The sequence below is a fragment of the Chaetodon auriga genome, chromosome 23 (assembly GCF_051107435.1).
Source record: "Chaetodon auriga isolate fChaAug3 chromosome 23, fChaAug3.hap1, whole genome shotgun sequence".
NCBI classification, from domain to species: domain Eukaryota; kingdom Metazoa; phylum Chordata; class Actinopteri; order Chaetodontiformes; family Chaetodontidae; genus Chaetodon; species Chaetodon auriga.
In genome coordinates, this window is record NC_135096.1 from 11,695,002 (window position 1) to 11,719,627 (window position 24,626).

At 43.2% G+C, this 24,626-nt stretch overlaps 1 protein-coding gene across 3 annotated transcripts in view; it reads right to left on the reverse strand.

Moving 5' to 3' along the window:
- The window catches only part of LOC143315974 (E3 ubiquitin-protein ligase Midline-1-like), a 57,449-nt gene that overhangs the window by 23,269 nt on the left and 9,554 nt on the right, over positions 1–24,626 (reverse strand). For 2 of the 3 annotated variants that reach the window (XM_076723613.1, XM_076723612.1), the window contains exon 2: positions 1,602–2,395. In XM_076723613.1, coding sequence (XP_076579728.1) covers positions 1,602–2,336 — 735 coding nt within the window. In that variant the 5' untranslated portion in view covers positions 2,337–2,395. Of the gene's footprint in view, positions 1–1,601; positions 2,396–13,906; positions 14,183–24,626 lie in introns of those variants that run through there. The other variant, XM_076723614.1, reaches the window with a different exon arrangement.

Consider the following 24,626-nt stretch of genomic DNA (forward strand, 5'->3'; position numbering starts at 1 on the left):
TCTTCCATTCTATCACGAAAGGCATGCCTGCTCTCTGAGGACGTATTACAAACTGCTTCACACTTGAACACGTGTTTCAGACTTCTGGTAATAGGAAAACCTGTTTCTCGTAGGAGTAACGCCGCAGCGTTTCATTTGAGGAGTCTTAGCGAGGCTGAATAAACACTTTCCAAGTGAGCGTGCGTGAGGGTATTGCTGAAAATGTTCCCTGGGTAAATGACGCTTTGGAAAAGTTGGATGCATTTTCTGGTCCATTGCTCTGCAAGAAAATACGTGATGTGTAACTAGTATGTGGGATGATTAGCACGATTGGCGCTAATAAAACTGCCTCTGCTTCATGTCAGGGGTTACATAACTGGCACCAAGAGATATGAGTGTATGTGTTACTCAGTGCCAGCCAACTTGCAATGGCTCCCTGGTAGATTTTGCATTGATTCTTCAAGTTACTTTTAAAGGCATTAAATTACCTCTGGCATGTGTCTGTTTATACCCATGGATGGGGCCATGCTAGTTATTCCTACATCTCAGCTGGGCGACGAAACAATTACTTTAATTAATTGCAGATTGTATTTTCTTGCTGCATGGATTAATCAAAAATAGTAGTCAGATACTGATCTCAATTTCTCAGGGCCCGTGGTGATGTCTTGAAGTTGCTTGTTTTTACCGACCAACAATACAAAAGAAATTGAATTTTTACATTGAATTTAGAAAAGGAGGAAATCCTCACATCTGAGAAGAAAGAAATAATAAGTTTTGGTGTTTCTGCTTTAAAAAAACCACAGAAACATTTAACTGATAATCAGAATAATTGTCAGTTAATGGAGTAATGGTTGCAAAGCACTTTCTAACTTTGTAAAATCCAGCAAATTTATCCGTTAAGGTCAGTTTAGTAGTCATGTGGAGTACAACTCAGCTGTTAAAACACCCGACACTTTCACAAAGTGTCCAAACGCGAGTGACATCATTCAAGGGCAGATGAAAGGATGATTAGAACAACAGCATCCGGTCGACATTCCGAGTAGCATTTCTTTCTGCGTGAGCTCTGGTGTAACACACACATCCACGCGCGCACACACACACACGCTGCCTCCATGGCCATTACCAGCACACTCTAATATCCATGCTCAATTAAACACACCTACACCCAGCAGGCAATTGGCGCTTGTTAACCTGCAACCTCATGGAAGACACCATGCCTTGTCACTAATGACACTCCACATATTCACTCCATATGCATGCCTCTGAATACCCTCCTGGCACACTGGCATGGTGTAGTGATTATGCTAATTGCTTAATTATTCAGCAGAGATAATAAGGCAGCACGAGACGATACAATCTCACTTGATAATTGAGTTAGATACCTGGGTAAGGATAATAGGAAATTTCACATCCCAGAGCAGCATAAAATTAATGTTTTAAAATTCATTATATCCGCTAGATAAATAATGGAGGAAATCCATAACCTTGACGTAATTGTCGTTAGAGGCCGCAGGTTAATTAGATCACAGTTCTGGAAAAATCTGACATATTCCACAAAAGCCATATTCACGTAGAAGCATGTAAAAAGGTGCAATAAATGAATAATCAACTCCTGTGCTTACCCTGAGTTTTTCATAGCGGTCGCTGAGTGCTGCCACCTGGTGGTCTCTGTGCCTTCCGACCAGTTTGCACAGCGAGCAGATCAGCTGATCATCACTGACACAGTACATGTTCACCTTCTCCTCCTCGTGCTCCAGGCACTGGAGCCCTCTGAGGTGGGAGTCTGGCATGGGCTCGATGAGCCGGTGGCCCGTGAACGGCTTCTTGTTCGGGTGAGTTGCCCGGAGGCACTCCTCGCAGTACGACACCTCGCACGTCACGCAAGTTTTGACAGCATCCTGCGGCGGGTCCTGCTCGCAGAACTGGCACTGGACCGGTTCAGGAGGCGTACCTGGGCTGGACATGGCGGCGCTGACAGGGACCAGAGCAAGTCGGTTGCTCCCTTCCTCGCCGGGAGAGTTGGGCCCGCTGTGGGGCGCCGGCAATGGCAGCGGTAGAGGCAGCCCAGCTGAAGATGAAGCCCGCTGAACTCTATCAATAATGTTCTGCAAGGTCACGTTTCTCTTAAGTCCTTCTAATCCACGCTCCGGACTCAGGGAAATGACATATCTACAGGTGGGGCACTGGAAGGCGCCGATGCTCTGAACAGATTCGTTGGTTGCACAGTGGGATATGAGGATGCGGTGGGCGCAGCCGAAGCACAGGCTATGGGCGCAGGGGAGCAGTAGTGGGTCTTCAAAGAGCTCCAGGCAGATTGGGCAAGTCAGCTCTGACTCCAGAGTGTCCATCCTGCTCATAGGAGGCCAGGCGGGACCAGGCGCAGTCTCAGCGAAATCCAGAAGAGCCGCTCAGCTGTCTGTAGGCCAGAGACAGAGAGATAGATGGAAGAAAGCACAAAGACAGAGGGGGAGAAAAGCAAAAAGAAAGCACAGGGATTTGTGATTAAATGGTGTGAAACGGCTTACTTCTCACTGCTGTCTTGGGAGAGCTTATATCTCAGTGAAGCAGACCACTGAGTGGACTTAAAGAATGGCGGAGTGTTAAGTGCTGGATTTTTGAAGTCTGTGTGAAAAAACTTAAAATGAGGGAAAATTGATGTCTTTGAAGACGAGACAAAAACTGAATACTTTAAAAAGTTCAGCGCCCTCTCATCAGACATTTAGATCTTTAAAACCAGCAACGATGATGGAATACTTTTGCATAGATTCCAAAAGAAACACACCAGAAAAGTGCTAAACTTGATCTTCAGCGACATTGACAAAGAAGCAAGATTCAACATCTTGCAAGTCATATATACCCAAACATGCACCCAGTTGCACACTGACGATTCTTACACCCACACCATCATCTTTCTCTCTTTCCATTGGCTCAGCAATTAGAGGATGGAGGAAGACCTTAAATTTAAAGTTTCATCATTGAACACACAGCAAATAAGAACAAGTGCCGAAAGAAAATATAAAGAAGAAAAACATGGACAACCTGGAGAAAATGGAAGATGAGCTATGGCTTAAAGAAATGCTAGCTGTGGAGGAGCTGCATGTTTGGCCGTCAGCACATGTTACAGACGTGCTGCTGACCCACTTTTCCCTCCTCATCATTCTCACTCTTTCTGGCTCTGCGGTCGCAAGCGTCGCTTTAGTTCAGTCCGAGCTTGGATTAACAAGATTGCTTTGTCGCAGCGGGCTCGAAAATGTCGTGTCGTGAAATAAAAGTCGACCAGTGGCTGGAAGGAACTATCTTGTTTAACGGTACACTTTTGAGAAGTTCGACACTTAAATCACAGCAACTTTAAACCCATACATTCACAAAGATTACTTCACTTGGCCTAAAACAACACCAAGTAATCAGTATCTGACAAGATTTCCTGGTTGTCACAGCCATGCTGAGGACAGAAGATGTTAAAAGTTTATTTAATTAAACCCCATCTGAAAATATTATATTGACATTTAGTGATAAATGCATCAGTAAGCTGATAAATAAGTGTGGCTGGGATCTCGATTTCTTCCAATCAATGTTATCAGTCTGCCCAAAAGTTAACTTCGAGCCTCTGACTCCTTTTTCTTTGTTCCTTCGTCATTTATGAACTTAGCCAGAGGGCTGTTAATAAAACAAGTCAGTTACTTTGTGGCAGCAAATGCGGATTTCACAGCTGTTGAGAAAACACTTTCACCACGAAAAACAAGAAACTTTTAAAGATTAGATGAAACCCTCCTCAAACCCTTCAGGCGAATGAGATCATTGTGAGCTGAAGGAAATGGATGACTGCAAAGAAAACAATATAGATAAGACGAGCACCAACAGATCTATTAAACGCATAATTAGAATAAAAAGAAGCTTTTTGCATGAATGTATTGAAGGAAAATCTCAGTCTAAAGATTATCACGTTGATCATTGTGGACATGCGGAAGGATGCTCTGAACATGGCTCTAATTAATGTTAATTCCAGTAAAAAATCTCTACAAATTGGAACAATGACAGTGACAGAAAGACATAATGCTTGTTGAATCATTCATTTCTGAGGCAGGACAGGCATCCACTCTAAACCCTACAGTGTGGTATTTTCAGCAGATGTCACTGTTTACTGAGCTTAAGGCTTGTGTGCATCTGAGTGGAGAACCACAATGAGAATATCCCTCCTATTTGTTCTCGAGCTATCGTCGTGCATGGTTTCCTTTCATCCACAAAAAAGGGACAGAGAGAAGAAAAACAAGTGCTGCAGATTTATTGCAAAAATCTAAACCGATGTGCGTCGAGCGACTTTGATCTCTTATTTCTAAATAAGAACAGCGAAGCCACATTTCGAGATGAAGCAAACGCGGGGGGATGCAGAGGGAGAAGAGGACGGAAATGGAGTGGGAAAAGATGGAAGTGATTCAGCAATCACACGCTTCCAATGACATGAAATGGGTCTGTGTTTGGAGGGACTGTAAACGCAACAAATCCTCAGAGACAAACACACACACACAGTCGCATTTACACTTGCGTGTCCCTACATGCTCATATACATCACTCTACACACTCTATTCACACACAAATTGCCCTTGTGCCAAAGCACCAAAGGGCTTCCCTCAGGTATATGCATTTCCAGACATATACTGTCAGTGAGGACTGATGCTTAGTGACAGTCGAGTAAAACCTTTGCGCTGGATCCAGTGTGTCCTGATGTTCTTTGTCAGCTCGTCTGTAAAACCACCCCTGTGTCCTTAAATATGCAACAGCTTTAATCTTTGTTGAATGATCATTAGCTTTGTTTGATATGGCAGTGACCAAAATTCATGTAGGAAGCAGGACATTGAAATATGTGATCGGATATGAGATTGTTCCCCGTGTTTGCGTCCGTGTTAGCATCATCCACCGCTCGACCAGGAACACATGACCCCAGTTTTAGGCCTTTCCTCCTTTTGCATGTCTCCTGCTGGAATAAGTCTCTTCCAAAGTTTTCACTCATTTGGCTATTTGAAATTTTAGCGTTGTTTTCGTCTGTGCTTACTCGCTTGCAGTCTCTTTTCCTGTCTGTGTTGGTGTGTTCCAGCATGTCTTGGCATGTTAGCTGCCACCTGTAGCTCAGTTTAACACACACAGCTGGGACTGAAAAGCTGGCCCTTTAAGATGCACTAATCAGTATTTTTAGATAAGCAATGGATCATATGGCTATGTAGAATGTTAAATGGGTTGCTACTCGCTACAAACACATAGAGAATTATCACCAAACTCTGCAGTTCCCCTCAGGTTAATCAGCTAAAGAGCTTGATAATTCATTCTGGAGACGGTCCAGACAAACACACAGCTGAAGGAGAGTGAATATTGGACTTCCATTTGCCGGTTGGCCAGACACGCGCCTCCAAATGAATGCTAATGTTACTTTGTGTCTGTGTAAATAGGCAACTGTTTGCGAACACATTGGACCACGGAGTCAATGTTGGGATTTCAGCATGTTTTATTGCCCCCAAGTGGCCAAAAAAAATCAATGAATGCAGAGTGAAGTTGGTATTAATATTTTGGAAGCTGGCTTATTAAAATGGTACACGTACAAACGTACAACGGGTTTAATATGGTCTTAATCCTAGATAGCTAATTTCCCTGCTGACATAGCAACACCCTGTTTTCACTTGTAAAGTGATGCTCCACTGTATTCTCTATGAAAATGAGAAATTAAAGGGTCCATGTTTGGTTAAAACCAGAGGAATCTCATGCAGCAGTCATGAGCATGAGTCAGAGAAGTTCAAGGACACTTTATGCACTCCACCTCTGTGCAGAGTTGTCAGTCGAATAACATAAACAGAAGACGGCATTTTGCAGAGGCAGAGTAGATACAGAAAAAAAGTTCCTGACAAAGCCAGCTAAGTTGGACATGACGGAGCTCTGACAGGTTACTGCTTGACGGGGGGAAACCTGGAGGCACTTAAGGACAAAGAGAATAAATCCACATCGTTCTGACAAAGATGCATGCGAGCCTAAATTTGGCCTCAAACATAAACACAGAGAGTCACACAAACCCAAATTGGCAGGTGAGACAGGGTGAAATGCCTCTCAGCACACCATAGGTGACACTGTTGAACCGTGCATTGCAGTGACAGAGCATGAAACAGAAGGAAGAGGAGGAAGAGTGAGTGAGGGAGAGGAGGAAAGAGGAGCACAGCAATGGGGGACAGTATAGTCCAAGGCTGGGGGTGGGGGGGGGTGCTGGTAGGGGATTGGAAGAGAAAAGAGGAATGTGAGAAGGGGAAAGGAAAACTGGTAAAATCCAGGCCAAGTTGTTTATTTTTCCCACCATCACTTTGTGCTTCATGACTGTCAGAGCTGCCACTGTGTGAAAGGCTCGTCGTCTGTGCTGGCACCACTGAAACGTCAGTACCGATACTCTTCAGTGGGGGGCAATACAAAGCTGAATGAGAAGTGAAAGATTCCCCTGCTCTCTTCTCTCTTCACTCTCTGTTCCTCTGGCATTTCCCTGCAGCATGTTGGCAATAACATTTCTGACTGAACAGACTCGTGCTATTTATCCATTCCCATATATGTTTTATGCATTTACTATGCAGTAAAAAAGCAAACATAACATTTTTTAGGTGGCTGCTGTAAAACTTGAAACTTAATAGGTGCTATTTCAACTCTCTACTTGTCACGGTGACATTATATTTCAGCATTTTTCCATATCAGCTTTCATTTCCTTGGACACGCAGCTTTAGCTTCAGTGTTTTAGCGCGATATCATGTATCATCCAGTGCATATTTCTGATGCCTTTTGCAGGGGTCTCGCTTTAAAAAGAGTCGTCTGGAAGAAAAAAGAACGGGAGTAGGTGGAAAAGTTTATGGCTTGACAATGGATCATTACTATGAGGGCTACCTGCAACTTGCTGGCATTCTGCTTATTCATTTTAAACATGCAGTGACCAATGGGGACACTCAACCAGCCAAAACGTCAGTGTAACTTCGACTGACGTTAGACCAAAGTTTTGCAGTCATTCTCTGTCTTTTGTCACTCACTATTTCAAAGAAAATACCTGAGAAAGACACTTAGCTCTTGCTAATCTGCTTCAGCGCTATGAACCTCTGAACACAGCTCTCTCACACACACATAACCAAATAATGTCCAACAGATGCAATATGATATGCTCGGGTGTGTGTTAGAGGATCTGCGGCCCACACGTGCATCATCATCTTCCTCTCTTTCTCTTCCTGACGCTGTCTGCTGATGTCAGGCTGTGGAGCAAAAGTCCAAAATACTGCATTTCTATTTTGAGAGGAACAAAGGTCATTGCCCTGATGCTCCTCTCAAATAGGTTTTTTTTTTTTTTAGTTTGAAACAAAACCTTTTATTTGCTCTCTGATCCATAAATGTCAGCGAATAACCTTTAGCGTTCAGTCAGTATGAAATGAAACCTCACTTTTAAGGCTTTGAAGGATGCCCACCGGCTGCTTGGAAAACAAATAAGGCTGTCTTTGAGGGCACCTAATGAAGCACTTGAGAAATTAAACCTCGTTCAACTCCTGATCTCTCTCGCTGCTTATATTTGGCCTGACTCCCCCAATAGTCTGCGCTCTACTTCTAAATCTTTCATTAACTTTGGGCCCAAGACGGTTGTGGCTTTCCCTTCCACTCACAGTTTAAGCTGTTAAAATTTTCATGGGAGCTCTTTCTATCCATCTTCTAAAAACTGATTCGACAAAAGCCCGGCGCAGACAAAAACAGCGGCGAGGGAGGGTCTGTGTTTTTGAAATGGGAAAAGAATGTGAGCGGTTCCCGTGGTCCTCCATAATACATCAGGCCGCTCGTAATGCTGATGCCATGCTAATAATTGCTCATAATTGTGGCTGCTTCTTCCAGGCCTTTAACAATAAAAGCTTCAGATTTAGATACTTTGTCCTCTCTAAACTCCGCTTGGGGAAATTTTATGTCTCTACCGTTTTCAGCAAAATGAATATTTCAGTGACGCCGCCTTGACAAACTGAGCTTAAACTCCTCCATGGCGGCAAGGAGTGATTCCATCGCCAGATCACTCCCAGAAAATGACGTGACAACGCCAAAAAAATGATTATTATCATACTTCCCTCCCTAGAAAAAGCACATTTGGGTGGGTGGAGGGGTCCGTTTGGCGAGCTGACGTGAGCGGCTGTGGCAGTCCGTGGAGCAGAACCCGAGAAGTAGGTCATCCCCATTGACCTGGCTCGCACAATCAGCATACACTGCACGGGCGTGTGCGTGCGTGCGCGTGTGTCACTTTATGATTCTGCTGTTCCAATTCTCTCTTAACTCACAGGAGGCAGAAAATAGCAAACACACAGCGAAATGTTGTAAGCGAGCGAAAGAGGGCAGGCCATCCGAAGCTGTGATAACATCTGCCTGTCCACCCTTTAACAATTTGGTCTGAGATTTGTTCCCAGTGGAGCTAAAACTGAAGCCCATCAAGACTTTGAGGATGAAATTTGAACATTTTACAGCGAAAATTTCCAGCTTCTTGAACGTCAGGTTTAAATTTGCCCACAAACATCACCTACTTTCGCAGTGAGGACACACAGAGAAAGGACTGCCGCTCAATTATTCACATTTTTGTGAAAAACGAAATAAATTATTGACACTTTTTGTGAATTATGAAAAACAACCTCTACCATTTTGCTTCCCCCCCCCCCCCGCTCAAAACGTCCCCCTCTCCGTGTTCAAAGGCATCGAAACCTTTAGACACCTCGTGTGCCTCGATCTGTCCAAGAATTTTAAAAGATCTTTCAACTGCTTACTGGTTTTTCAGTGCAGAAGGACTGTAATCTGCTTTCACAGCAGCAGCGGATGGCGCGCAACGAGAGATTAACCCTCGACCTCGCGGAGTCGCCGAGAACAAGTCGTCATTTCGGGGTCATGCTCTCCGTGCCAAGGTTGAAGCAAATTTCCTGTGCAAATTGATTTTTTTTTTAATAATAAAAGCTTGATCACCTTCCATCCACTGCATTGACTGAATATACACTATGCAGCCATGAGGAAAGAGTGCTGGTTTGCTCCCCCGCTGTGTGGAGCAAAGTCAAAACATTTTTCTTCCGTGCTTCCTTGTTAAATATTTGTCTTGGGCACCGCTTATAGGAAGTACGTGATAAATCTTGCAGTGCAAGTGCTGGAGGAAATTCATTTTAAGTCTTCCACAGCACAGTGGCTTGCAGGTGGAGGTGCTGAGAGTCCAATTAGGACAGAGGAAGAAAAGGCATACTTGGGTGATGAACAGACCCAGAGCTGAAGCTAAAGAAGTCTAAGTTCCGCTTTTAGACGGGCGATAAAAATGATGTCAAATTCAAAGGAGAATTTGGTTTTAAAATATCTCTCGTCTATTTGCACCCCCCCTTCTCATCCTGTCTCCCCTGTCCTCGTCTCCCACGGCTCAAGGCTGCTGTCTCTGGACTGTTAACGAGTTAACAACACTAACTGTTGCCACACAGACACACACACACACAAACATACAGTCTTTGTCTGATTCCAGACGCCCTGCCATGTTGATCCCTAATCCGCTTCCGACCACACTAGCTGTGACCAATCGTGGCCTTTCATGTTCTAGAGCGGTCAGTCACACCTAACAGGATTGGCTGCTCGTAGTCCGGGATGCCGAGGCTATTAGTGATTATGATAAAGAGTGACATTTGTGATTGTGGGTGTGTGTGTGTGTGTGTGTGTGTGTGGCAGGGTCTGTCCGCTTGCGTGACCCAGATTGAGTGGAGCGCCGCATGTGAAATTAGATTGCGATGTGTGAGAGCCAGAGATTATAAGAGACAAAAACAAGTCCGGTGCTGTCAAGGACATATTTCATCAGGGTGAATGATCTTCGCACCCATGGAAACACACACACACACACACACACACACACACACAAACTGACACAGTCCAACTCATTGTCAGATGCTGAAAGCTGAACATGCTCCGTTTCAAGGTTACTTCTGTTTCACTTTTCTTCTTCTTTTATACCAAATCCCACTTAGTTATTTGGCTAATCACTCACTCGCATGTCTTCGTTTAATTGTATATAAGAAAACAGAGCGTCACCTGGGGAATGCTAGTTGAGTATGATGAGTATGAACTGATGAGCACACACATTCTATGTTTCCTTTCAAGACACTACAAATTTAGTTAATGCCTTCTTCCGTGATCACAATGATTTCATAATGCAGTAATGTTGCCTCAAAATATGTGCTTAGGATCCCCTGGCAGACATGAAAGTGATTAAATAGTGGTTATTCCCAAAAGCACTGAATTATCATTGCAACTGTGATTGGATAATGAAATGTTTTCCACATGAAAGCAGCTCCAGAGAGCTGGCAAAGATGAGGTAAGCTACTTTATGCGTGTACGAACAGAGCACCAGTGGGATAAATCTAAAGGATGAAGCATCTGCCTGACTTTTTTTACAGTGCAGCTGCAAGGGAGTCATGTGACTGAGGCTGACCTCTTCAGGTGTGTGCGCTGCAAAAATAATCTTCTTGTCAGCTTATTTATTTTGTGGTATTTGAATCCTTGAGGAATACGTCCAACATCACGTTTCCTTTTGTCTTTATTCCAGTGCAGCTGCTTTTTTTTTTTAATTGTTTCAAGATACTTTTAGAGAATTCTTTATTTGTTTTTACTGCACTCGTATGTTTGGTCTCATTATAGAGATAAACAGCTTTATAAGTTAGGGATGTTTTCATAGTGTGGTCAAGGAGCGAGCTTGGAGTTCTGTTTCCTGAAGTTTATTTGCACGTGACCTGGTTTTAACCTGAGCATACCTAAAATGACCCTGCTCTTCGTTTGACATAACAGCTAACATATGGACAGCTTCAGAATATGCTTACAATTACTCGTTTTTCGAGCATGACCGACAAGAGCAAAGTGACACGTGACATGATCCAAAGGGAAGGAATGTCAAAAAACATCACGATAGAGGACTCAGGAGGCTTCTCGAATAGCAGATATTCCAAAATGATGTGATCTGACTTTTTAACATCTGCCGGTCTGCAGCAGATTAACCAAAACCCTCTCGCAAATCAGTCAGCTGCAAGATATCTTCAAACTCACAATCCGGAGAGGAAAATAACTAAAGCTGAGCCACGTCTGATACCTGTGAAATGGTGTTTATCAGGCAGCTCTCGCAAAGAAGAAGCGATTATTTTGCTCCGTAAAAGGTCAGGTTTTATCGAAGGAAGGAAAGGAAGCTCGCTTTGCTCTTTGTGGTCAGTTTTCTCTGCCTCGCAGAACAACAAGTGAGCTCTGCAAGAAAGTTATGAGATTGCAGGACTGCAATCTGAAATGTGGTGCGTGATGTTTAGCTCTTCTACACTTAAAAAAAAGAAACAGAAATGACCTGCATTGCAAGTCACACAGGAAGCTGATGGAGCCTTCCCAGTGTGTGTTTCGTAAAGCAAAATCTGGTGTTTGACTGCCTTTTATCCGAAATTACTCGGATTAATGTTCAAATGTTAAGTTTTGGGTAATACCACACTTAATTTATTTTTAAAGCAGCCTAATGTAAAGGTCTTTAAAACTGTAAAAAAAAAAAAAAAAAAAAAGTTTGAGGAGCCACTTATCCTCTCCGCAGGACTCCACAAGCTGCCAAGTCTCACTGAACCGATTGTGTTCATTGTCACAAGCTCCCATGGCAACGTTGTGCTCTCGTCGTATTGGGCCGGTGATTAATGAACGCACTGGGGCGCATGAAATGAACTGAGCTTCAGTGGAAATGTATGGGGAGGGCGAGAGGAAAAAAAAAAAAGTATTCCAGTCTGTCTTTGTCCTTTCAGAAGGATGTTTAGATAGCAATTAGCACTTTGCCCCTCAAGCGTGTGAAGTGGGAGACCGCTGACGCTTTGAAGATCAAATTAACCAATTAGGGAGAGATAAGACTCTCAGGAGTTATAACCCCCCTCCCTTTTTATCATTTAAGCTACAAACTAGTGAGATAACGGGATATTTTGGGAGCAGCGTAGGTGGCTAATGCTATTAGCAGCCAGCAACAAAGTTCTCCAGTAAACTTTTTCTTTTTTCCAACACTCATACAGCTCCTCAGGTTTTTAACTCGACCAACTTTAAACAAACTGAGTGATGTGTCCCACGCAGGAAAAGAAACAATGCTGCCTTCGCTGTGTTTGTCTGCATGGTTCCCACAGTCAGTCTCCAGGTTGTAAAGAAAAAAAAAAAAGATCTGAGAAATAAGATGCTTTTCTCAAGCCCTCCCAGGCTGACAATGCCACTAAAATGTGTCAAGGGAAACAGGAAAAGAAGCAGCAACAATGCTATTGTTGCTATATTGGTCGGCATCGTGACAGCTACAAACCAAACTTCAGACAAAGCCTTTTTTGTCCTTCCTCGCCACTGTTTATGAAAGCAAATGTAGGATATGCAAACTTATATGCATTGGAGATATGTAAATGAAAAGCTTCTTTTTTTTTTTTTAGAACAAAGCATTTTATATGATAACCAGTCTCTGTCGGTCACACATGAACATTTTCTGCAAAAATGTTAAGCCTATTAGCCCAGAGAGATCTGAGGAAGCTGCCACAAAACTTGCACATGCTTCAATTTAATGCATTTTCTTTGGTCAAAGCCACGGCTCATCATCCCTTAAACTAGCGCCATAAACTGCAGTCACAGTGCAGTAACCTGCCCTCCCTGAGTTTCCCATTGTCGCACAGATCAAACACTGAACCTGGATTTCCTTGATCCCCGTGACCCGTGGCAGGTGAGGAGGATCAGTAGCAGCACTGAGCCGCTGGCAGCCAGCTGTCGCACACACGCTTCGACGCTTGCACACACACACACACACACACACACACACACACACACACACACGCATGCGCGGATAAACACGCCTCAGCACACAGGAGAGGCTGTGAAATGAAATAACCTCATAAAAACATTGCACAAATGTGAATAGATGAAGTGTGCCATGTAGAGTGTACAGTATGCACTCATGCGGATGTATAGTCATAAAAGGCGTGTTGCATTCACATACCCACACAAAAATCCAGAAAAAATACTTTGTCCCCACTGCTCTAGCTGTTAATTTAACACTGTGAAACTTCCTCCCTCTTAAGTGCAAAAAAGACCAAACATTTGGGACCTTTAGAGCCACTCAGAGTCACACACACTTAACAGCACTCAACTACACACACATTTTATGCATCCCTCAAGGCATTGTCTCCTGTCTTTATGCGTCTTGGGCTTCAAGCAAGCTCCAAAACACACAGTGGCTCTTTGAAATTGGGTCACACAAAACAGACTCTCACATGCGACGTAACCCCAACCCCTCCCACGCGCGCACATGCACACACACACACACACACACACGTTAACAATGCTTTTTTTTGGTCAATATTCAAACGTGTCACAGTCGAAAACTCTGTATGAGTAGAAGTATGAGATTCAACTTCCACAGGATTCACCACATTGGAATCTGTTCTTTATGCGAGCACACGCAGAACAGAGAGGGTCAATCACAGAGTTAAAGTTTTTGGAAAGCTGAAGTTGACACATTTAAAGCGATCAAGAGGTAACAGTCATCATACAGACCACATGGTAAAACACTTCTTATTATAAATGTAAATTCAAGGACTGTTTCTGCTGCAAGTTTCTCCTCGACCATGATACAGATGGCTCCCCAGCACTCATTGGTTGAGTCCTGAAGCCACTGCTCTATCATTATCATTCCAGTAATGCTGGCACTCAACGCTTCCACTCATTTCCACTGAGAATACAGTCTGAGCTGGGATGGAGGGTGAAAGCGTACGGGAATCCCCCAGGGGGACTCAGATTTAAGTAAACTAAGAGGAACTCAAACTCCCACTGAGCCAGGCCCCCCTTACACAGCAAGCATAAGCAAACTAAATAAGCTCCTCAACCCCTCCTCCTCCCCTTCTCTTACCTTCCACATGATTAAAATCCCATCATCCACAAACAAAGTGAGAAAGAGAGGAAGAGAGAGGGGTTGGGGGAGAGAATTGAGGCTATCTTTGTCTCTCTCTCTCCTCTGTGGGACGCAGCAGCAGCAGCAGCGGCGGCGGCAGCGGCGAGCGGCGAACTTGGGAGTCAGTGAGGATGTGGATATGTCTCCGTGGCTGTGTCATCACCTCTCATGACATGTTTCCTCCCCTGCCTGTGTAAGCCTTTCCATCCTGACCCGGCAGAGAGAGAGAGAGAGAGAAAGCAGCAATCTAGTGCACCGCCCCCCTCTCTATATCACCTCCCCTCCTCCTCCTCCTCTCTGTCCATCCCTCCCTCTTCTCTTCCCCTGCATTCAAATCTGCCAGTGGGCTGCCCTGCCTCTAACTAGGCCAATCACTGAACCCATGGGGGTGGAGTCTGGGCCGGCTGTGTGCAAGTATGAGTTTGCAGTCAGATGTGTCATTCTGACATTCTGGTAGTGTGTGTGCATGTCTGCCCGTCTGCGCTTATATGCTAGCTTGCATGCAAACTCAGATGTGGACGTGTGCATGTAAACATGCAGGCAGTCTGAAGTCAAGTTAAGTTTTACTGTCAGTTCTGTCAATTCTCAAAAATCCAGTTAATAGCAAGGCTGTGTGTTGTTTCTAGCATGTGCAAATAAAATCCGATCAGTCCCTGAAAGTGTAGTTAGTTTACACTTCCGTCCTGCAGTGATTTGCTCTGTCTCTCATTCACTTCAATTGAAGCACATGACTGACAAATTGGCCAATTTGGCCGATCGAAATACGGTTGCAATGCATTTTGCAATCAGAAGTCAGTATTCCATGTGCCATCACTTTGTTTTGGAGAAAATTACACTACCGGACAACCGAATCAGCTGCTCTTGCACACTGTCTATAGGAGCCTTATTAAAATATTCAACAATATCTGCTGTTTGAAAATGACCATGTCTGAAATGTCCATGTCCAGCAAGAATGAACAGAACCAGCCCTCTAAACATACAGAGACAGTACGCTTGTGTCGTGTGAACATTCTCTATTCTCTCCTCAAGCTCACATTCACTTCAGTTGAAGCAACCTGTTTACTACCTGAACACATATGTTGCATGACGTGCCGGCGTAAACAGGAAGCAGATTGTCAGAACAGGGTAACAAACAGGACATGATGATGATGAGGCAAGGAAACGAGACACAGAACCATCCCCGATAATGCTATTTTTACGGAAACATTGTGAGTAGTGTTATGTTTTTCACTGTTGCATTTTAAATGTCTTTTTGTGTCTTTTTAAATTTACACAATACAACATGATACAATCCGTCGGTGCACAAGCTCAGCTGCTCCACACCAATTTACCAATTTTCAGTACCAATTTACAATACCTTTGAATCCAGCTGCACTGCTAAGTGCTAACAGAAAGCCAGTAATTTAGCTAATCAGACTCATGCTAAGTAGCACATGCAAACTTATCATGTCCGAGCAAAAAATGTTGGCAGTAGCAACATTATAATCTGCAGAATTTAACTGCACAACAGCTACTAGCATCAGGTAGGTCAGTAAGGTGTAATTCCTTATGAAGAAGCTATTTGAAGTAGCTTCTGGTAGTTAAGACACTCTATTTTTATACATCCATGGTCCAGGCTAATGTCGTTTGACTTCTTTTAGAAAAGGGTCACATGATACGGCCGTGACCAATCAGGAAGTTGAGACAGATAAGACCCAATCAGGAAGCAAATGTGGGTGTTGCCAAATCCAAAAGTTTCCACCCCTCCTGACTAAAATCCTGAAGTTTTCAAACTAAAACTAGGTCAGCAGCAAGAAACCGAGCATTCAGGGGTTCAGACAAAATCTTCCAAACAGATAATGGAAACTTTCTAATGGAGGCTGAATTACTGGCAAAATTTGATGTTAGGGAAATTCATCTCAGATGGAGGGACACGTTCATTACCTTGAGAGACACACAGAGAATGTGCTGATAGACTGTGAAAGTCAAGGTTCTGGAAGCAATAGCATGTACAGTCCATCATCCTGGACTCAACATGACATTAGTAACGAGGAGTAAATATCCATTGCTCTGAGAAGCATGGCTTTACAGGGAAAGCCCGAGATCAAGGAGCACTTCCTCGGCTTTGTAAATGTTGAGTTTACAACAGGCTTGAACCTGTCCACTGTCATCTTAGATAAGCTGAATGAGCTGATGATTCCATTTGAAGATTGCACAGGGCAAACTTTTGATAATAGGCCCAACATGAAAGGCAAGCCAAATTCCCAAAGCTGTGTTTGTGCCACGTGGTGCACGTCCTCTAAACCTTTTCATGCTGCCAAATCTTGAACAGATGCAGTTGGGTTTTTGGGCATGTGCAAAAGCTCTTCACCTACATTTCAGCTGGGACACAAAGATGGAGTGTTTTGAAGAATCACATGAACACGTACAGTAACAATGAAGTCACACAATGACATGAGATGGGAGAGCAGGCTCCACAGTGAGATTCTGATGTTCAGGAGGCATCGGTGGAAGCAAGACAGATGATCAGCAATCCAAGTGGCCAAAGGTAGGTGGCCAGAGGTATTTGAGTCCTATAGCTTTTGTTTGCTGTGTCATACTCTGAGATACTGACAATGACAAACAAAGTGAACAAGCTCCTCGAAACCATCTCAATGCAGCTGGATGTAGCATTGAATTTAACAGCTACATAACGGGAAACTCGATTCTTTGACACCCGAACAACACCCGAAAGCATTTGTGAAAAAATTAATGTGGGGGCTGACCTGCATCAACATTGTGGTCATTTTGAAAAGCTCAGCCTGGTTGAAACCAAATATGGAGTGCTGCTAAATTTCAGTGCTGCCTCTCACGTGTCCCGTGAATCTTTCAAGGCTCAATGCATGGTTGCTGAAAACACTCGAACCTTCAGAGGTGACTGCGACGTCAGTGAGATGGATCTTCAGAATTTGCCTGATCTCCCATCAGATAAGATGACTGCCTTTGAGCTGCTTTCAGGGAAACCTGGAGGAACTCTATCCTAACCTTTGGATTTCCCTAATAATTGTAGTCACCCTGCCAGTAACAGCAGCATCAGCAGAAAGGAGCCGTTTGAAATGAAAGCTCAATAAAATCTACCTGAGGTCTTCTTCTATGTCACTGGAACATTTGAGTGGTCTGGCCATCATAAGCATAAATCATGAAATGGGGATACATGTCCAACAATGACATCCTTTCATCATCATGCCTCTAGAAAGTGCAGACATGCATAATTTTGTGGGGATGGACTACATTTTATATTTTCTACTATTTATCATGTTCATTTTAATATTCATTTAACATTCTTCAGAAAATATACTTTTCTCTTTCTCTCTCTCTCTCTCTCAGCTCTGATCTCTACCATCCATCTCATATGTCGTGATCATGGTATAAACACCAGAGAGGGGAAAAAAAAAAAAAAACAGCAAAGAACCAATTGCAATTAATTAGGGAGTCAAAACAGTGTTTCTGTTTGAGGAACTCAAAGGTGTGGTGAGTTGACTTTGTAGCTGAGCTGATGGAGTAAGTGCAGCGGAAATGTTAATTATCCTGAATTAGCCATAATAGGATGGAGGAAGGGTTGGGTCTACATTAACCGCAAACACCCTTAACAACAATATGAGGCGGGAACAAATCAAGAAATGTGATGATGTGTCAAATGTATCTATTAAAAGCCTCTTTCAAATGAAGGCATCTCTGCAGTTGAGGTAAATAAATTCCACTAATGAATTTAAAATATATCCAGCTTTTGCATCCATGACACGTCTTCAGCAGCAGTTCTCCCTCTGTAACTTTTTAATGTCTCCCTGCTGTCTCTCCCTCTACCTTGAAACTTCAGCTGTTTTGGCCGCCACCCATAAAACCAACCCCCTTTTTTATGCGGCCCACAAGGAAAGCAGCTTAAATTAATCTCCACGATGCAAGTCAGTGATTTACCCTCCCACACAAGGCACGCTGCCCTACCACAACTGCAATCTTTGACCAGAAATCTTCAGCGTTCATCAGCCGTCTCGTTGCAAAATATTCCTCTCCATCATGTCTGACTCACTGTGGATGGTGCGCTTAGTCCCGGTAATTGTACATAATGGAAAACAGCATAAATCCACTCCCCAAAAAAAACAAGAAAAATCATCAGCCCTGAACTATTATTCAGAACTTTACAGTCATGTGATGTGAAAGCTTTGAACGCCGGCGGCTGATTGGAAGCTAGATCCCAAATAATCCCTTTGCCCAAAGTGAGCGAGTCTTGTAGTTGGAAGTGTAGAACATGGCTCTTACTTCGGAAAGGGTTATGGCTTTAATTCCACCCTGCATCCTGAACTGCCGGACTGCAGAGCCGCAGATGGCTTTTCGGCCAAAAATTAGGTTTTATGCATGGAGTGAAACTGTTTGTTTGGGTCTGATAAGTTCCAGAAAGCATGTCCAAAACCAAACGCGCCACTTAAATGTCAAGCACTGACCGAGATTTCAATTAGATAAAGGGTTGTGGAATTCCTGTAAGGTCAACTAAATGTGCTTTTACCACTACTTTGGCTCCAACATCCCAAACTGAGGTTCCGATTACAGTGAAGAGTTTCAACACTAAAACTTTCCCTGAGAAAAAAAACTCATTATGAAGTTCAACCAAAACAAAAAGGAACAATGTGCTTCTATGGCCATCAGGAGTGTTAATGGTTTGTTTCATTAAGAATACAGATTTTTCATGCTGGTGGGTGACTTGCACTCCTTGTTTGTGCGTGTGTGTTGCTGTGTGCGCCTACAGTGTGTTCATATGTAGTATTTGGATGTGTGTGCTGTGGCGGGGATTGTGTTTCTGGCGGTTGGAGAGGGATCAGTCGAGGTGAGGCTGCTGCTAAAGAATGTTCTCCTGGAAAAGGGGCAAGGAAAGAGTTTCCATCTTGGGTCAGTTCTCACCAAGAGCAAGACCACTCTCTTTCCAAACACTCTACCAGTCCACCAAGACATGAAACGTTCCCTCGCCACAGCAGGAAGAAATATATAAGCCCACATATAGTAGTATGAATTGAAAAGATGTGTGCTGATATTTTTACACTAGGTTGAGTCGTGAAATTGGAAAGCATGTCTAACGTCTGAAGGTTACACTCGAGCAATGTGATGCTCACATTTTCAAGGTTCACAGATTCGCTACACTACCTGTAGACAGATTAATACAATTTTCTATCAAGTCTCAGAATTAAAAGTTAAAACTACTGTATCCTTTAATGACAGACAGCTCAAAGGTTGAGTTTGTGAACACAGTTTTAAGGTTGGGAATTTGATATTCATTAGTTTCCGGCTCATAGAGATTTATTATTTCTAAATATTTAAAATTTTACAAAAATCAAACCTCAGACAGGCACAAGTATAGTATACTAAAAATATATAGAGAGAGCCATTTGTCATAGAGTGCAAGGGCAAGATCTGATGATTGTTTCTGGAGATAATGGTGCACAGTTTCAGACAGTCTGTCCTATAAGGCAGTCATAGTTTTGCACTGGGTTTTACACACAGAAAGTGGCAGGAAGAGTCCAAGAATGGTGGAAAACAAGTTTCAGAGAGACCTTACTTACTTTCTACAATTCAGATGCTGGGATGAAGTGGGGGGGGCAGGTCACAGAAACTGTTCAACCATCCAACAAACTTTACTGTTGCCATCTTAAGTCAGTATTTTGTCACATACTTTCTTTATTTGCTTGTCTTTTATCTATTTGCGTGTGCTTTCTTATGTTGCAGTATGTTGGTCTCCATGGTCCACCTTGGAAAAAGTCATTTTATTTCCCCTTTAATCGAAGTTTTGCCTGCAGGGAGTCCATTGTGGAGCACATCAGCTAAAATTCCGTTATTCCACTGATGCCACAATGTGGAGTCATTGCATTAGCAGTCCCTCAGTTATCTTTCACCTTAGAGGTTATCCAGCAGCACTCTTCAGAATTAAAATAGCAGCACAAGGCCTCCTCATTCATTCAGAAATCTCAGCAGAGGCAGTAGCTGAGGCTTTGTCAAGCGTCCTCTACCTCAATACTTCAAAGTCGAGCAGCTGTTTTTCACCTTGAACTATATGTTCCCGTCTTGCCCCCGGTGATATTTCGATTGTGCTTCAAATGACATTGTGCAAATAGAGATAGAGGGTATTGAGTTCAGAATTATGATGACTTAATTCGCCCAGCACAATGGACATGTAAGATCTGCTATATACCGTATTTTTGCAGAGAAATCCTATCAGATAACTGATGACTCACATTGAGTACAAGGTGGCCACACAGTAGGTGAAACACCAATTATGCCAATGTACAGATCTGATGGAAGCCAAAAGAAATCTCAGTGCCAAGAAGATAATTGGGATCTTTCTGTTCATTCAGAAAGGTTTCAGTTCCCCTTGTAGTGCTGTCACATGCAGAAAAACGCAGGCATATTCAGGAATTGCTGAGATGTTAGAAGAGGTTTTGTTGGATGTCGATTTGTGTCAGCTCTTGGTCTTTGTCAAGGTTGTGGTTTTGTGATCTTAAGGAGAGATCCTGTGAGGTTTCTGACGCTGTTATCTGGCTTCATTTTCTCTGAATTTCACTGAGGTTTATTACAATGGCACAGAAGAAATGAAGCAAAGAAGACAGGAGATGCTGTGACCTTAATGTTCAGCTATGGAAAGCAAAATCAGTGTCTTTAAAGTGTTTTTTTTTCCTCTCAGTCTGTGCTTTACATTAGCTGCGACAACTTTTGTGAAATGGATTTTAAAAAAAAAACCAAAAAACTCCACTTGCCTTTCATTCCAACCTTTCTCGTGACAACTCTCTGAATTCAGCAAAGTTGGCCTCTACTAAGTTTGGAGAAGTCTTATTTTTAACGACCAGGAATGAGCGGAATGCGGTGGAGTCTGTCTCCTCTCTCAGGGTGAGACCATTATGGGGATAAAGCACGACAGGGTTATGACCAAGACCTTTCAGAGGGCATCGACGCTGCAGGTAGCCTGGGATTTGTAGGATTTATGCCACACATATGTGCAGACGGACACGTGACCCCGAGACTCTTTTAAATGGGTCTTACTCAACCTCCCACGTAAAAGAAATGCAAATGGGCACAACAGGCTGTCCAACAATGCAAGTCAGCATCCTTTGATCTGCACACATGCATTAAAACACCCATACACACATGAGTTCCATCAGCATATTATCTTCCAGAGGCATCTTTATGACTTAGATATAGAGCATTTTAAAACCTCCCCAGTCACTGATCACTATCCTGGACTGTACATTAGATATGCATTCACATCGAATGAGTCATGGAAGACTCGGAGATGTTCTGGAGAGCAGTTCTCGCTTCAGCCATCCCAAAAAACTGAGACTGTGACCTTTTTAAAGCATCGTGGTCGTCACAGCTAAAGGCCTTTTGGAAAATGCCAAACACATTTCCCCTCCAACTGACCTCTGGCCTTCTAAGTGAGTTCACATGCGGGCAGTAAAGCACTGGTTTCAATCAGGGGGGGAAGATGTACAGCTGGTACCAGCCGAGCAGAGACACACCAGCTGCTTTGAAGCACAGTTTGGGATTTGGAGGGAAGTAGGGAAGAGCTGCATTAAGTATTTCAGAGCAGTTTGTGTTGTGTTAAGGAGATTCAGTTGGGCTGTGAGCTATCTGTCTCTGTCAAGTGGCCTCAGTGAATAAACTGATCTAATCAGAGAAACTAATACATAGAAGAGCCCTGAAAACAGATTTTAAGAGAGGAGGAGAGGGGGAGAGGGAGCAAAAGATCCAGACAGATTAAGAGATGAGGAGGGAGAGGGGTGGGGAGAGCAGAAGATAAAGAAGTCGAGGTGATAAACATTAAATGTAGCCGCAGTGTTTCCTCTTAAAAACACTCGCCAGCCACTCCATGAGGTGCACTTGAGCATTCTAATGCAAACCAATACAACAGCCCTGCTATGAATTCTGCTTTTATGAAGGTTATCATTTTTCACTTTTTGTTGACACTGTCAGAAAGGTAATAATTCAGCTTTATTATTGAGGTCGTACTGGGTGCTGGTGTAGTGTATTGTATTGAAAGGTGTTTCTAGTATTCCCGCCCTCTTATGCAAATGTAGTGGACAAAATATTAGTAACACCTCTCAGTGTTGTGCACTCTCAACACCACTGCACACCACAACGTAAATGACAGCAACTCAAATGTAGAGTGTATTCATGTGGCTTACTTTTTGCTAGGATAATGCTTGTACATAATAAAATGAGTAAGTTTAAGGCCCTTATATTGTCCCATAAACTAACTCTAATGTTTGAGAAGCCTGAAAAAAGCTATTACCAGCAGACTACCTGCAACTGACACCTCTGTTTCTGTATAGTGGAAAGGTAACTGTGCATTTGTGTGTAAACATAAAGCTCTGTCGTCAGTGACCTAAAACTGTGTTTGTGTGTGGGCAAAAGGTCAAAACAGGAAGAAAAAGCACCCGCGGACTTCTTACAGTGTAACTGCTGCCACAAAAGAAACTCACTGTCGCTGCCAATCACAGGTTTACCAGGTGAATCAACAGACTCGAATCAAAGATTGCTGAGGTGTGTGTGCAATCATGTCTCCCTGTGTATGCGAGCTGACTGTAAAACCTGACTAACACCCCCCCGGGTGCTTCAAGAGAGTAAAGACCATGAGATCCTCTAATAAAGGACACAAAACAGCATGCACGTTACTTTAAACGTCACGATGAGTCAGAGAATCACACAGAGGTCAGCCGAGCAACGGAAGTATTTTGATTCACAGCTGTTTGCGAATATCTGACAAGGAACTCAAGGCAACTGAGGTCAGAGTGAGTAAGAATAAACTCTGAATTAACAGTGGTTGTGCTGACGTCTTTGCCCTGCTGGCTCCTTTCAACCGTGACATCAAAATGGATGCGATAAAAACAACATCATCCAGGACGATGAAAGATTTCAGATTCCAGATAAAGTTCAGAGCATCCAGTAGCGCTTTTGCACATAATGCGCGCACACACACACACACACACACACACACATCGAGATCCATTGCCTGAATCTGACACATTCAGCAGAGGCTCAGCAGCTCAAGGTCATTCTCTGTCACACCAAAGAAATTCACTGCAGCATCATCCACGCTAATGCAAATACGCCCATTGACAGTCAAGCACACAGAGACGTAAATGCCCAAAAGCACGCACATAAAGCCACACATGCAAGGATACACACACACGCATAGATGCTGATAACATACACACATGCAAACAGATGGACACACACACATAAACACACACATAAATATAAGGGTGTCAGGCAGCATCATCATTAGCTGTCACCCAGTGTGCCCTCAAACTGTCACAACTGGAGTCACGTCCTCAGTGCTCGCCCTCAACCCAAAGCAACACCAGCTGGCACACGATGACAACAACACATAATCATAAGGAAAAGAAAAAAATCTTTCAAAAACCTATCAGAAAAGCCAGGCCTGCATTAGCATAAAAGTCATAAAAGTAGTGTCAAGAGCGAGGGAAGAAATTACTTTTTTTTTTCTTAAGTCGAGACAGGGAGAGAGATGGTAGGAATTTAATTCCAGATCAGTTTCACTTGTTCTAAGATAAATATCCTTTTTCGAGTTAACGGAAGATTATATATCAGTTTTAAAGGACAGCCTTTAAATAGCTTTACAAAGCTACAGCCTTTGAGTTTGCACTCGAAACAGACATCCACAGAAGTGATTCTTTAGCTTCTAATTTGTGGCTGGCCACTTGTGAATGGGCAACACTGAACATTTGAACACCCAGCTGTGCACTGTTTTTAGCATTTTAGCATACTGAATGACAGCAGCAGCTTTCAGCAATGAAGACCGACAGCACTGATACTCAATTTGTTATGTCTTTGTGAAAGGCCTATTTAAAGACCCCAAAAGCCACATAAACAATGGACCTCTACTGGAAATAATTGCCTGCTGACTTACTAACCTTGCTTGTACAGGCTAGTTTTGCAGTGAACTGAACGTGACAGTTTGGACTTGCAACAGATTGAATGCATTACTCAGCTGAAGACAGTCTTAATGAGCGCTGAGCGTTGCAGCCGTATATGAAAATTGAATTCAGCCAAGTGATCAGTGATTCCTGACTCTGGTGTCAATAAGCAACTGAGGAGTTCGACTCCTCAAAGTAAGATATCATCTTGTAAAGTGGCTTTTGGGTGTTGGTGCCAATACTTAAGTATCGTATGAACAGTAAATTTGAAAATGATACTGAGCCCTATTAATCAATGGGTTTTCCTGAGCCAGCCTATAGTTTATACAAGCCCCAGCCAAAACCAAAGCCCTGTATCGAGGCCAACAACGCTGGAAAATTAGTGACCAGATTGTGAAGTGCACTGGAGCATCAAAATGGGGCCATCTTAATGAATCATCCGGAATGTCACCGACTTCTAAAATTACATTTTCTCATTAAAGCAAATTTTTAAAATGTGCAAAAATGGCGAGATCATTTAACCTGTGATCCATTCATCAATCCCAATTAGACTAAGGCTTAACTCTTGAAGGCTGAACGAGAGAAAACTGCACATCAGCTGAACATAAGTCACTGGATATCATGCGACACTTCACTGGAGCATCAACCGGCTCTCAGGCGGCCACTGTCACACGCAGCTGAGTTTGTCTTCAAGCTAACGTGCTATTTCAGGCGTCACTACATCAGCTATTAAAATTCTCACT